Source organism: Chelonia mydas, chromosome 2 (assembly GCF_015237465.2).
Source record: "Chelonia mydas isolate rCheMyd1 chromosome 2, rCheMyd1.pri.v2, whole genome shotgun sequence".
In the NCBI taxonomy this organism is placed as follows: Eukaryota; Metazoa; Chordata; order Testudines; family Cheloniidae; genus Chelonia; species Chelonia mydas.
Window position 1 is genome coordinate 66,808,680 of NC_057850.1, and position 13,304 is coordinate 66,821,983.

The 13,304-nt window shown below is 45.5% G+C and overlaps 1 protein-coding gene across 8 annotated transcripts in view; it reads left to right on the forward strand.

Moving 5' to 3' along the window:
* Positions 1-9,245, forward strand: part of LOC102935831 (transmembrane protein 68) — a 42,808-nt gene extending 33,563 nt beyond the window's left edge. For 5 of the 8 annotated variants that reach the window (XM_037892611.2, XM_043539617.1, XM_037892610.1 and 2 more), the window contains 2 exons: positions 3,724-3,863; positions 6,632-9,245. In XM_037892611.2, coding sequence (XP_037748539.1) covers positions 3,724-3,863; positions 6,632-6,736 — 245 coding nt within the window. In that variant the 3' untranslated portion in view covers positions 6,737-9,245. Of the gene's footprint in view, positions 1-3,723; positions 3,864-6,631 lie in introns of those variants that run through there. The other 3 variants (XM_043539620.1, XM_043539616.1, XM_043539619.1) reach the window with 2 other exon arrangements.
* The last annotated feature ends 4,059 nt before the right edge of the window (positions 9,246-13,304 follow it).

The following is a 13,304-nucleotide window of genomic DNA, read 5'->3' on the forward strand; positions in this document are numbered from 1 at the left end:
TCGAGACCCTGAAAGGGCTCATCGACTCGGTCACAAGGTTCCCGGTGACGACAGCCAGGGCTTGCCTGCAACTGCTGGGTCACATGTCTGTGTGCACAAATGTAGTCCGTCACGCCAGACTCAGAATGAGGCCCCTCCAGCTCTGGCTGGCCTCGCAGTTCTCCCAGCCATGGACAGAATGGACAAAGTCCTCACCGTGCTGAACTCGGTGATCACCTCCCTGCGGTGGTGGTCCGCCCCAAACAACATGCTCCAAGGGGTCCCATTCAGGGACAGGGCCCCGTTGTTGGAGCTGGTGTCTGACGCATCAGACCTGGGTTGGGGGGCCCATGTGGGGAACTTTCAGACCCAAGGCCTGTGGTCTCTACAAGACCTACCCCTTCATATAAACGTCAAGGAACTCAGGGCAGTGCAACTGGCGTGTATGGCCTTCCGCTCGCACCTGGAGGGCAAGGTAGTCAGGGTCCTCACAGACAACATGGCCTTGATGTTCTGTATCGGGGTCGGCAACCTATAGCACGCTTGCCGATTTTTAATGGCACGCTGCTGCCTGCCGGGTCCCAGCCCCCGGCCCCGCTCAGCCTGCTGCCGAACCCAGGCCGGGACCCCGGCAGGCAGCAGCATGCCATTAAAAATCCTGCCCGCCCTGGCCCGCTCTTCTCCGCCACCCCCCTGCCACCTTACGGGGGCAGGGTGAAGAAGCTTGGTCCTGCTGGCTGCTGCTGCAGGGCAGGCAAGGTCCCCCCTCCCCCGCCTCTTCCCCCAGCATGCTGGGGTCCTGCCCCTCCTCCTCTCTCTCCCTGCTGCCGGTTAGCTGATGGCCCTTGCGAGGGAGGGGGAGAAGCAGAGCCGCAGCGCGCTTGCTGCTTCTGGGAGGAGGCGGAGAAGAGGTGGGGACGGGGCCTTGGGGAAGGGGGGTGGAATCAGGGCATATCCCCTCCAGCCCCCTGCCGTGAGCCGCTCTGGGCAAGGGGCTGGGAGCACCCCCACGACTCTAGCCCACACCCCCAGCCCTCTGCCTTGACCCCTGCATCCCCCTCACATACCCCAGCCTCCTGCCCTGACCCCTGCACCTCCCCATGACCCCAGCCCTGAGTCCAGCGCCCCCCCCACATACCCAGCGCCCCCCACCCCATGCCCTGACTCTTGCACCCCCCGCATTCCCACCCCCAGCCCGAGCACCAAACGGGAGCTCCTGCACCACCCCGACCCCCACATTCCCATCTGTACCCCTCGCACCAAATGGGAGCTGCCCTGGTAACCACTTCACACCCAAACCTCCTGTCCCAACCCTGAGCCCCTTCCCTCATTCTAGCTCCTGGCCAGACCCAGTACCCCAACCCCCAGCCTGCTCCTTCACCCCCAACTCTGTGCACTCCCACCCTCAGCTCAGTGCAGAGAGAGAGGAAGAGAATGCCCTAGAACCAGGGAGAAGATAGGTACCCACTCTGTGTGGGCAGAGGTGGGATCCCTGGGATCCAGCAGCGGGCTAGCAGGAGCCGGTGGACGGAACCCCACAGCGGCAGTGGGCTGAGCCGCTCAGCCCACTGCTGGTCTGGGGTCCTGGCCGCTGACCCCGCTCAGCCCGCTGCTGGTCTGGGGTTCTGGCTGCCAGCCCCTTGCCAGCTGGGGTCCCAGCCTAGGTGAACGGAACCCCAGTTTGGCAGCAGGCTGAGCGGGCCGGCAGCATAAAATCAGCATTTTAATTTAATTTTAAATGAAGCTTCTTAAACATTTTGAAAACCTTGTTTACTTTACATACGACAATAATTTAGTTATATAATATATAGACTTATAGCGAGAGACCTTCTAATAAAAGTTAAAATGTATTACTGGCACGCAAAACCTTAAATTAAAGAGAATAAATGAAGACTCGGCACACCATTTCTGAAAGGTTGCCGACCCCTGTTCTATATCAGTGGGCAAGGCGGGGACCGATCCTCTGCCCCAGTCTGTGGGACTTCTGTATAGCCCATGACATCTACCTAAAAGCCTTCCACCTGGTCAGGCCAGTTCCTCTACACCTTTCCCCCATTCCCTCTGATCAGCAGGGCCCTGGAGAAAATAAAGAAGGACAAATCCAGGGTCCTCCTCGTTGCCCCGGCATGGCCCAGGCAGCACTGGTACAGGACCCTCTTGAGGCTGGCGGTAGCTCTGCCATGGTAGTTGCTGCTCCGCCCAGACCTGCTCTCTCAGGACCAGGGCCGTCTCTTCCATCCCAACCTAGCAACGCTTCATCTCATGGCGTGGCTGCTCAGCGGCTAGGTGGCGAGGAAAGGACATTCTCGGAACAGGTTCAGCGCGTCCTCCTCGAAAGTAGACGGCCCTCCACTTGCCGCTCCTATGTGGCGAAGTGGGCTCAGTTTTTGAGGGGGGCGGCAGGCCAGGGTGTTTCCCCGATGGCCGCCCCGATCCAGCTTATCCTTCATAACGTCCTCCACTTGAGGGCTCAGGGACTGGCGCCCTCGTCAGTCAGGGTACACTTAGCGGCCGTATCAGCCTTTCATCCGCCGGTGCAAGGACACACAGTATTTCCCCTGCTATGGCCGGCCGGTTCCTTAAGGGTTTGGACCATGTCTACCCATATTCCAGGCCCCTGGTTCCACAGTGGGACCTAAACCTGGTGCTGGCTCGTCTCATGGGGGCCCTGTTTGAACCACTGGCCACGTGTTCCTGGTCTCACCTCTCGTGGAAGGTGGCCTTCCTGGTAGCTATCACATCGGAAAGGCAGGTCTCTGAGCTCAGAGCCCTAACCTTTGAACCACCGTATACGGCTTTTCATAAGGACAAGGTCCAGCTCCACCCACACCCCGCGTTCCTCCGAAGGTGGTCTCCGCCTATCACATGGGTCAGGACATTTTTCTGCCAGTCCTCTGCCCCAAGCCTCACGCAACTAGTGAGGAACGCAGTCTCCACATGCTCGACATGAGGCAAGCTCTGACTTTCTACCTCAAGCGGACCAAGCCGTTCAGAAAGTCTTTGCAACTGTTCGTCACCTCGGCTGAGCGTGTGAAGGCTCAGCCGATTTCCACTCAGCGGCTTTCTAAAGCGGATCACTTCGTGCATCCGTTCCTGTTATGAGCTGGTGGGGGTTCCTCTGCCTCCCACTGTGAGGGCATAGGCCTCATCGGCTGCCTTTGAGGCCCACGTCCCCATCCAGGACATTTGTAGGGCCGCCACTTGGTCTTCGGTTCACACGTTCACCTAGCACTATGTGATCGTCTCCCAGGCCAGGGATGATGCTGGGTTCGGCAGGGTGGTACTCTGTCCTGAGAACTTGTGAACTCCTACCCACCTCCAACAGATATAGCTTGGAATCACCTATTGTGGAATACACATGAGCAATCACTCGAAGAAAAGACAGTTATCTTTTTCGTAACTGGAGTTCTTCGAGATGTGTTGCTCATGTCTATTCCACATCCCACCCTCCTTCCCTTCTGTCAGAATGGTCTGGCAAGAAGGAACTGAGGGTGTGCGGAGCGCAGCCCCCCTTATACTGTGCCAAGGGTTGCGGGGGGTGCTCCCCCCTACAGCTACTGCTAGGGGAAAAACTTCCAGCACCGGTGCACATGGCGAGCACACACACCTATTGTGGAATAGACATGAGCAACATATCTCGAAGAACACCAGTTATGGAAAAGGTAACTGTCTTGTACTTTACAAGTTAATTTATCTACTGCCTCCCAAAATGCAAATTAATATTCTTTTTAACCTAAAAAACAGGATTATTTAGGTTGATGTATGAACGTCTTCGATTGCCACTCGTTCCTGTATACGGAGATTTTCCAGTCAAATTTCGTACATACATTGGAGATCCTATTCCATATGATCCAAATATAAATGCTGCAGAACTGTCTGGAAAGGTAAGGTTTGGGGTTTATTTTCTACTTGCAATATTGAAACCGTTATGATTTAAAATACTAGTAGTCGAAAGTCCTTGCTGTCATGAAGCCGCGAGTGTTTAAAAAAATAAATAAATAAAAAATAGATGAGAACTCACAAATTTGACAGTAAGAGATTGTGAATCACAGTGATGATTGGACCTAGTGAACCAAGAGATCCACCATCTATGCAATATCCCTCAGACAGCCTATGAAATTATTATATGCAAATTACCTGTAGAGTAAGGGTGGTGATATCACAGTGGCAGAGGATTCTTGGCAAAGCTGTCACATGGGTGTAATTCATAAAGTCAAAATGGCTGAGAACTTAAAAATTGGACAGTAACGGACCACAAATCCCAGTGAGGATTGAAACTGGTGATATTCTAAACAAAGAGATCCATCCACCATGCTTGTAGCTGTTTCTATCCCTTCACACTGACTCAGCAGAAACTCTAGGCTTCAGAGCGACATAAGGAGAGAGTGACAATCCTGGAAGCTTATTACAATAAAAGCTGTTTTATCCAGCATGTTGGGGGAATCGGGGGGGTGGGGGGTGGGTGTGCTGGTAAATGAAAAATGCCGGTTAACTAAGAGGGAGGGAGTTTGGGTGGGGTGTTGGGGAGAGGGTGGGGGTGCAGGGCGTGGGCTCTGGGAGGGAATTTGGGTGTGGTGGGGTGGGAGGGCATGTGGGGTGCTGGATCCTGGGGGCGCTCAGTTCAGGTGGCTCCCTGCAAGCGACGACCTGTCCCAGCTGCTCCTAGGTGGAGTCATGGCAGGTGGCTCTGTGTGCTGCCTCAGCCCACAGGCGCGTCCCCTGCAGTTCCCATTGGCTGCAGTTTTCGGCCAATGGGAGCTGCGGAGCCAGCGTGCAGAGCCACCTGCCGCGCCTCTGCCTAGGTGGGCGCCCCCCTGATCCAGCACCCTGAGCCTCCTCCTGTGCCCCAACCCCGTGCCTTGAGCCCCCTCCCACACCCAAACTCCCTTCCAGAGCCTGCGCTTCACATTCCTCCCATGCCCCAAGACACTGCTGGCCCTGTGCCAACTGGAGTATAAACCGGACTTTCAATGAAGATCAGAAATTCTGATTTATAGAGCTTTCTGGTTGGTGAAGTGCTGGATAAAACAGCTTTTACTGTATATATAGATACTGGAAGTACTTGTTTTCAAGTTAGTGATTTTTATCGTAGAGTATGCTAATTAAGTGTTACATAGTGCAGTGAGGCCCTCTAACACACATCTATAGTTGTTACATCCCTGTCTTATGTTGTCAGAATTCATGATAGATTTCTTCATTGTTTGATTCTTGGTACCCTCTTCTGTCCTATGCTGATAGCTATAATATATGAAATGGATGTAAGGAAGTTCTGACACAGAAATAGGTTCTAGGCCCCTTGAAACAGTGTGTGGTGTTTATTTGGATCAGAATGACAGCTTTTCTTAAGTTCCAGTGTGAATTCTAGTCTGATGAAAATAGCTGTAGTTACCTGTTCATGAAAGTCATTACATTTGTCCCAAAGGAGGTCCCTCTATTTCTTCGCTTATGTAAAAGAAAGCTACTAAAAAACGTTAAACCCACCAGATCTGCTACTGAGAATTATGGATGTTAACAGGAAGTAAAATCACATTAAAGCGAAGTGATCTCTTCGCCTCCAGCTACACATTCTAGTTCTTTGTCATCTTAAGTGTCTGACCTACAACCACACAACATGCACAAGCTCTTCAAATTTAGTATGTTCATAGATGACTAGTTCAGTCATCTTTTTCTGTTTTATGGTCTATTACTGTTTTATGTTCACATAATTATGACTAGCTTTTGTGAGTGCAGAGTACGGGAGGCCCTCAGATCTTTGGTGAACTGGCAGGTATGAATGGTGCAGGCAATGTCGATTTTAGGTCAATAATCACAAGTTCTTCAAATATGTACTTATAAGCATTCTGAAAGGAGATCATTCACTATCTCATGAAAGTTTTTGACTGTGTCAGTATCAAATTGGTTGGTCTCATTAGCTGGTTTGCTCTCCTTGAACATATTTATTGAAAGATGACATAGCTGATAAATGTTTGACTGTGTGACTTGAATCCCATTTAACTAAAGCTCAGATATTTTTCCCCTATGGTTTGCCTAAAGCACTAGTCCTGTAAAGCTGAAAAGCTAGTGGGATTTGGAAAGGGAGGCTTGCTATTTGTCATTTAAGGGAGTTGTACGTCAGGCTTTGATATCTTTTTACTTAGTGCCTGCCCACATTTCCTCCAATCCTAAATGGAGACTTCAAAACCTGTTGGACTGTCTCCCATGACAACTTGACCAATTAATCAAAAGGGTTCGGATATCGCCTGAAAGCTTCAGATAAACAATGTACTGTAGGTGTACTTTCCCATTATGATAGCTATGAGACATCATTAGCTTAATTTCTTTATATTTTTATGGAAACTTTACATGTTTAGACACTTAGGTGAGTGAGCATGTACTTTTCACTGCTGCTTTGCCATTTATACTTCGTATATTTACTTATCAAAGGTAGATACATCAAGGATCATTGGCATCTGTAAAGGAATAAATTGTAAGTGGTTTCTTTGTAAAAGATCCCATGCACGTTTCCCCTGGTTTTAATTTAAAAGTAGGTATTGCACCCTGGATTCTGGAATCTTTAGTAGGATGAAAATTTATTCTATGAATTACTGTATTCCAACTAGTGTAATATAAAAAGAACAGTTAATTTCCTTGCAATTTCTTTTTCTCTTAACAGGCAAAGGCTGCAATCCAGTCTTTAATAGACAGACATCAGAAAATACCAGGAAACGTATTTAGGGCTTTAATGGAACGATTTGAGACACAGCAGAAAGAAGACTAGTGTATGGTGTATAACAAACTACACATTTACTTGTAATATTTTCAAAACTGTTTGTAACATATTATCCTCAAAATTAATTATTAAATGCATTGTCTTAATATTTCTTTTTTAATGCAGATGTTTTCGGTATAGTTTAACAAGAGCTGTGAGCAATGATTTTTTTTTTTCCTTCCCCCAGTGATCAATATCAAACTTGAGCCCAAACTTGCAGTCTTACTCAGGTAAAAATTTCACTAAAGTAATTAGCTTTCAAGTGCAGTCCTATACTGAAAAATAACTTCGTAAAAATGACGTTGGAGGCTTCCATATTCATAGTCTTTTGATAATTTCCATCTCAAATTTGCAGGTAAAAAAAATGTTTTGTCTAACTGCCAAGCCTGCAAGCTCATGGCGGATTCTGACATGCAAGCTAGATTCTTTCTATCTAAATACCATTACCAGTAATAGAGGTTCTTCCAGCCAAATAAAGCCCTGAACTACACCTATGAAAACCCATTTTCTTTAGATTATGTCCTTGGCTACACCTGTACAAACTTAAATTACATAAGAATGGCCATACTGGGTCAGACCAAAGGTCCATCCAGCCCAGTATCCTGTCTACAACAGTGGCCAAAACCAGATGCCCCAGAGGGAGTGAACCTAACAGGTAATGATCTAGTGATCTCTCTCCTGCCATCCATCTCCATCCTCTGACAAACAGAGGCTAGGGACTCCATTCCTTGCCCATCCTGGCTACATTCAAAGCCATAGACAGGTGTAACTAGTCGCTTAGATTTCTTTACATGCAGAACCTGTAGTCCTGGTGGTAATGCTTCAGCTGGAAGGTATCCAGCTTTATTGTTGGAGCCCAGAAAGAGTTTGTGGGGCTGGAGCTTTATTAGAAGAAAAAGAAAGAAAGAACCCCCAAGAAACTGAGCAAACTTCTTACAGAAACCAGTAAGACACAATACATACAGAATCCCATAATGATATTTTTTATGAAGTAATTTTTCAGGGTAAAACCACATGGCTTTTTTTGTCCCTGACTAAAGACTGTAGGCCCATAAATCTGCGAACAGAAAACCAGATCTTTTTTTGGCACAGTGAACTGAATGCTTAATCTTTTAGAAAGAAGGATTGAGTAATATTCAAAACTGCAACAGTCAGAGTTTTTAATTTTATTACAAAATAGAATGCAACTTGTAATGTTCTGTTTTCAGAGTTTCTCCATATTCAACAGTATAAACAGCCTTTATAATTTTTGTATATATATATCTCACTAAACTGTTTTTGTAGAAAACTATATAAATTTTTTTTTACATATCAGAATTACAAATTGACTCGCCCCCAATTATGCAACTCAGCTAATACCCTCATTGGAATGAGTGAGGGGATTTGCCTGAAGAAGGAGTTGCTGGATTGGGCTAGGTTTGTTCATTGACAATAAACTGAATTTTTATCTGAACTGAATCACTGACTAATGTATGAATTGTCTGAATAGCAAAATACCTTAAATATTTCCTGTAGATAAGTACTCAAACTGTAAGTGACTGTAAAATCAATGTCTGGAAGTGTTCTTTAGTTGTAGGAGGCCATCATCTCCTGGTAGGCCTTTTTAAAAACAAAACAAAACACTTTTAAAGAGGTGAAGAGCAAATCTCTTTCACTTAACTGTAACAGTTTGGTTAATTCCTGCAAACACTTATATGCACATGCCTTACTTTACACACAACTTAGTCACATTGATTTAAATGGGACTTATGTGCATATGTTTGCAGTATCAGGGTTTTATATTAAGTGTAGAGTCATTATATGGGGGAAACAAACATCATCTGTACATTATAAGATCTGCATAAACAATTCATCTCTGTGTACACTGTAGTGTTCTGTTTGATTTAACATGTTTAGTTAAAATGTTTAAGCTTGAAAAAAATCATGTCATGTGAAAACAAATGCCCTTTCCAAAGTCTGTTGATTTGTGATCTCCTTGAAAACTTAAGGGGACACTATCATGATCTAAGAATAAATTTAATGTCTTGTTCTGTTTAATGCATTAGACCATTAAAGCTGAGAATTTTTACTAAAACTTATTTTTGTGTAAGTTAGATATTTTATTTTTGCATTTTTCTCAAGGTGGACAATGAAAACAGACTAGCTAATTTGTAGTTACCTTTCAGAATGCACTAGGGCAGTGTTGCACTGTTGGGGTTGCACACAGTATAGGGGAACACTTAATTTTTTTTTCATGGGAATTAAATGAGAGAGGGGGAGAGAGAGAGAGACCTATTATGTTGATCTTAGATTTTGAAAAACTTGCTTTTACTTCACATGGGGCCAAATTTGACCTGCCTTTGTCCCTTTAATTTAAGAAGTATTCAAACCTGAGTGTCAAATCAAATGCAGTATCAGTACTCTTTAGATATTAAATATACTTTTTGTTTATTTAGGCTTTTCATATTTAATTCTCTGTTTGTGATATGTACTGTATAAACATACCCTACAGACAAATAAAACTGAAATTACAGCTGGAGTAAACTCTTGAAATTACTTTATGCTCACTGTATATGGATTAAGTGTGAGAGTATGTGTAACCTGGGCCTCTGAAACTACCAATGGATCTGAGCAGCAGAGTAGAAAGTGCCCAGTTGTGGGGGAGGAAAAAAGAAATTACTAAATTAAAGGAATAAGAGAAGATTGAAAGAATGGATGGGAAAAACATTGCTAACTCTTCTGGGACTGTGCAGTAGGTATTGCCAGGGGTGACTAGTGATAAGTACCTATTGTGTTGTGTGTCGGGAGCAAGTTATTAAAAGAATGCTTTAGTTGCCTTCAGGCTGGATGGCTAATAACTACAAATATTAATTGCATAATCTGCTGAACAGAAGGTAGGGTTTTTTTTTCCCCTCTTTATTTCAACTGTAATTTCAATTTATAAAAAAGACAGGAATTTTCATACAGGTAGAAATGTAGTACTGTCACACTATAATGGAATTAGCACTCTTTCCCCTGAAAATCCAAAACCTTTCACTGGCCAGTTTATTGGCTGCTTTTTACTGGCAGTTAATACTCATCAATAGCAGATTTAGTGACGCCAAGATTACTGTAATTTTAATATTGTATCTCTAAACTAAAATCATTTATATTTTGACAGAAGATGGAAGCTGGAGCAATTCATCATGCTACCAATGTAGATCCTGTTTAAATAATGAATTATGCAATAGATTTTGTGTTGGGTTTGCTGTACAGTATGCCAAGGTGGCAGTTTATACCACTATACTCTGAAAGATTTGCCAGGGCTAAAGTGGAGTTTTTCCCATTGCAATGATAAATTTTACACAGTTGATTATTGCTAACCTCTATAAACTTGTCGTAAGCGGTTAGCTTGAAAGACGAAAAGTACACAAGTGATGAAGTAGGTGAGGACGGACAGCTCCTCGCAGAGGAGTATAGAACAAACCATACTTAAATAGGGTTTGGGATTTTCTTTTCAATTGCTGCAACAAATACAGTTCTTTGAATGTGTGTCAGTGTGGAATCCACTGTAGGTGCACGTGCACCTCATCCATACAAGACTGGATTTTTTTGATTAGCAGTGTCTGTTGGGTCCGCACATACATCCTGTGCTACCTCATGCTGTCACACAAGAGCATAAAGGGGGACCTGGCCATCTCTCGATTCCCTCTTAGCACCCATGGGAGCGAGACAACCTGGGGAGTGTCCAACCTGCTAGTTCTTAGCTCAGGCTGAAATTCAAAATCTTCTGCAAATCTGCAAAACCCTTTCCCATCTCTGTCTGTTCAGCAACCATCTGGACTGAACTTTGTTGGTCAGACTCCCCTTTACAACCTCCCCCATACAGAATCCCTCCTAAACAGGGTTTATTAAATGGCCAATTTGAAACCTACGCCCTTCAAGCCCAGTCCTTCCTGTAATGGACTAATCCTCCTGAAAGATGGGCACAGTAGGTATTTCTTCTGCCTGGGGGAATCGTACACTCCAAGCAGATGTTGTGTATGCTTATCCTTCTCCACGACGACATAGAAGTCCTGAGATAGGAGGCTGAAATTCCACCTTCTGGAACAGTCCATGAAGCTCTCATCAGAACCAGAAGAAATTAGGTCCAGAATCCTACTAATAGTCAAGGCAGAATCATCTAATGCCCCATGGAGCAGACAGGCAATGCCTAAGATTACAGTGGAGAAGATGGCACCAAGGAAAGACTTGACATTGGCACCAACAGCGGTAACAGCACAAAAGCTGACCTCCGCTTCAACACCAAAGCCAGCACCAACAGCTCAGGTGATGAAGTCAAACACCAAAAGGGTCCACTCCGACCACTGAGGCAGAAGCCAAGGTCAGTAATAAAAATGTTAGATAAAATTGGTCCCAAGAGTGATGCCTGAGGAGCTCCCCTAGTAACCTCCCTCCTGCCTGACAAAGAGAAGTCCTGCAAGCTTCATACCCACCCAGGGATGGAGAGAGAGAGAGAGCAAGCTGCAAAACAGCAGCTTTGGGAGATGAGATTCAAGCAGAACCAGGTCCCGCATTGGTATTCCCACATCCATTGGCACTGATTCAGATTCCAGTACCGAAAGCACCTTATACATCAGTGCTGCTCCCAGAGGACAACCCTGATATTCTAGGACATCTACCCCTCACCATCACTGCAATATGCATTCTCCCTATCATCAAGCAGAGAACCTTCCCCTTGGAGATCTTTCTACTCTGGGAAGTGTGCCAGATGTGTACTTGGCAACTGCAACCCAGCAATATGAGTTTTCTGCTAGATGTACTTCTAATGCAGAATCTGTCATGCCTTTCTGGTGCAGGAATGATGTGTTCTGCAACGCCATCCCATATACAAGAAAAAGAGGCCCTGATCTTAGTTTTGGCCTTCTGCGCTACGTGCTCTGCATAAATATAAGAAACAGTCCCTGTCCTGCTAATCTTACAATCTAAACAGACAACTCAGAGAGAGAAAGATAGTATTCTGATTTTACAGATGAGGCTCAGAGATTTTAAAAGACTTACCCAAGGACACATGGGATACCTATGGCAGAGCCATGTATTCAGTCCAGTTTTACAGACTTCTAATCCAATGCTTTAATGATAAGATGAGGCTTCATTTTATAGCATTCGCAGAGAGGGAGGGCTTGATTCTGCTGAGATACCACTGCAGGGTATATCAGGGCAACTGCACCTTTAATCCTCCTTCCCCTCTGCTCAAGAAATGCCTTTTCAGGTCTTGGGCCTCTAGCAGGCCCCTCACCCTGGGCAGGGACCCATGTCCCTTTCCCTCAAGACAGGAGTTTTAGGTGCAGCCTCCTTGCACTCACTGTGATTCTCCCCAAACATTTTTGACTAATGTCTCACCCCTGCTCTATGCTTTCTCTCCGTGGGCTATGACCAGGGTGTGCCAGTGGTTACAAGTGACCCAAACAGCTCTTTCAGAAGAGATCATTTGTTTAAGGATAAAAGCATACAGAGAAAACAAACAGGATCTAAACGCTTTACTAGTAGCTCCCAGTCAGTCCTGTGGAGACTCTAGCAGGTTCCAGTCTTTCCAAACCTTCATCAGGCTTTGGTCCTCCCTTAGAAAAAAGATCATGTATGTTTACTGAATCAAAAAGAAGGCCCTGAATCTCTTTAAGCTCAGTCTTTATATCCCAAAGCCTTTGTCTCCCAGCCTCCTGAAAACAGGCAGCCATTGCCCCCTTCCCCAGGGAGTAAGGCTTCAAAGGCTGGGTATCTGCATTAATTACCCCTCCGGTCATTCCAGATTCTACAGGAAATCCCGCCCCCCCTCAGTGAGGCAAGACCACACAAATACATATAACATTTATTGATCCAAAGGGTTATAATTATTCCACAGACTCAGTACCAATGTGGACACAAGAACAAATGGATATAAACTGGCCACCAGGAAGTTTAGACTTGAAATTAGACAAAGGTTTCTAACCATCAGAGGAGTGAAGTTCTGGAACAGTCTTCCAAGGGAAGCATTGGGGGCAAAAGACCTATCTGGCTTCAAGATTAAGCTCGATAAGTTTATGGAGGAGATGGTATGATGAGATAACATGATTTTGGCAATTAATTGATCTTTGATTATTAGTGGTAAATAGGCCCAATGGCCTATGATGGGATGTTAGATGAGGTGGGATCTGAGTTACTACAGAGAATTCTTGCCTGGGTGTCTGGCTGGTGAGTCTTGACCCACATGCTCAGGGTTCAGCCGCTCGCCATGTTTGGAAGGAATTTTCCTCCAGGGCAAATTGGCAGAAGCCCTGGGGGTTTTTTGCCTTCCCCTGCAGTGTGGGGCACAGTCATTTGCTGGAGGATTCTCTGCTCCTTGAAGTCTTTAAACCATGATTTGAGGACTTCAATAGCTCAGACATAGGTGAGAGGTTTATTGCAGGAGTGGGTGGGTGAGATTCTGTGGCCTGCGTTGTGCAGGAGGTCAGACTAGATGATCATAATGGTCCCTTCTGACCTTAAAGTCTATGAGTCTATCTGGCTCATCTCAGTATAATGGTCACTGAAGTTTACATGCTTTGGCTCAATTATTTGGATAATATTCATAATGCTGAAT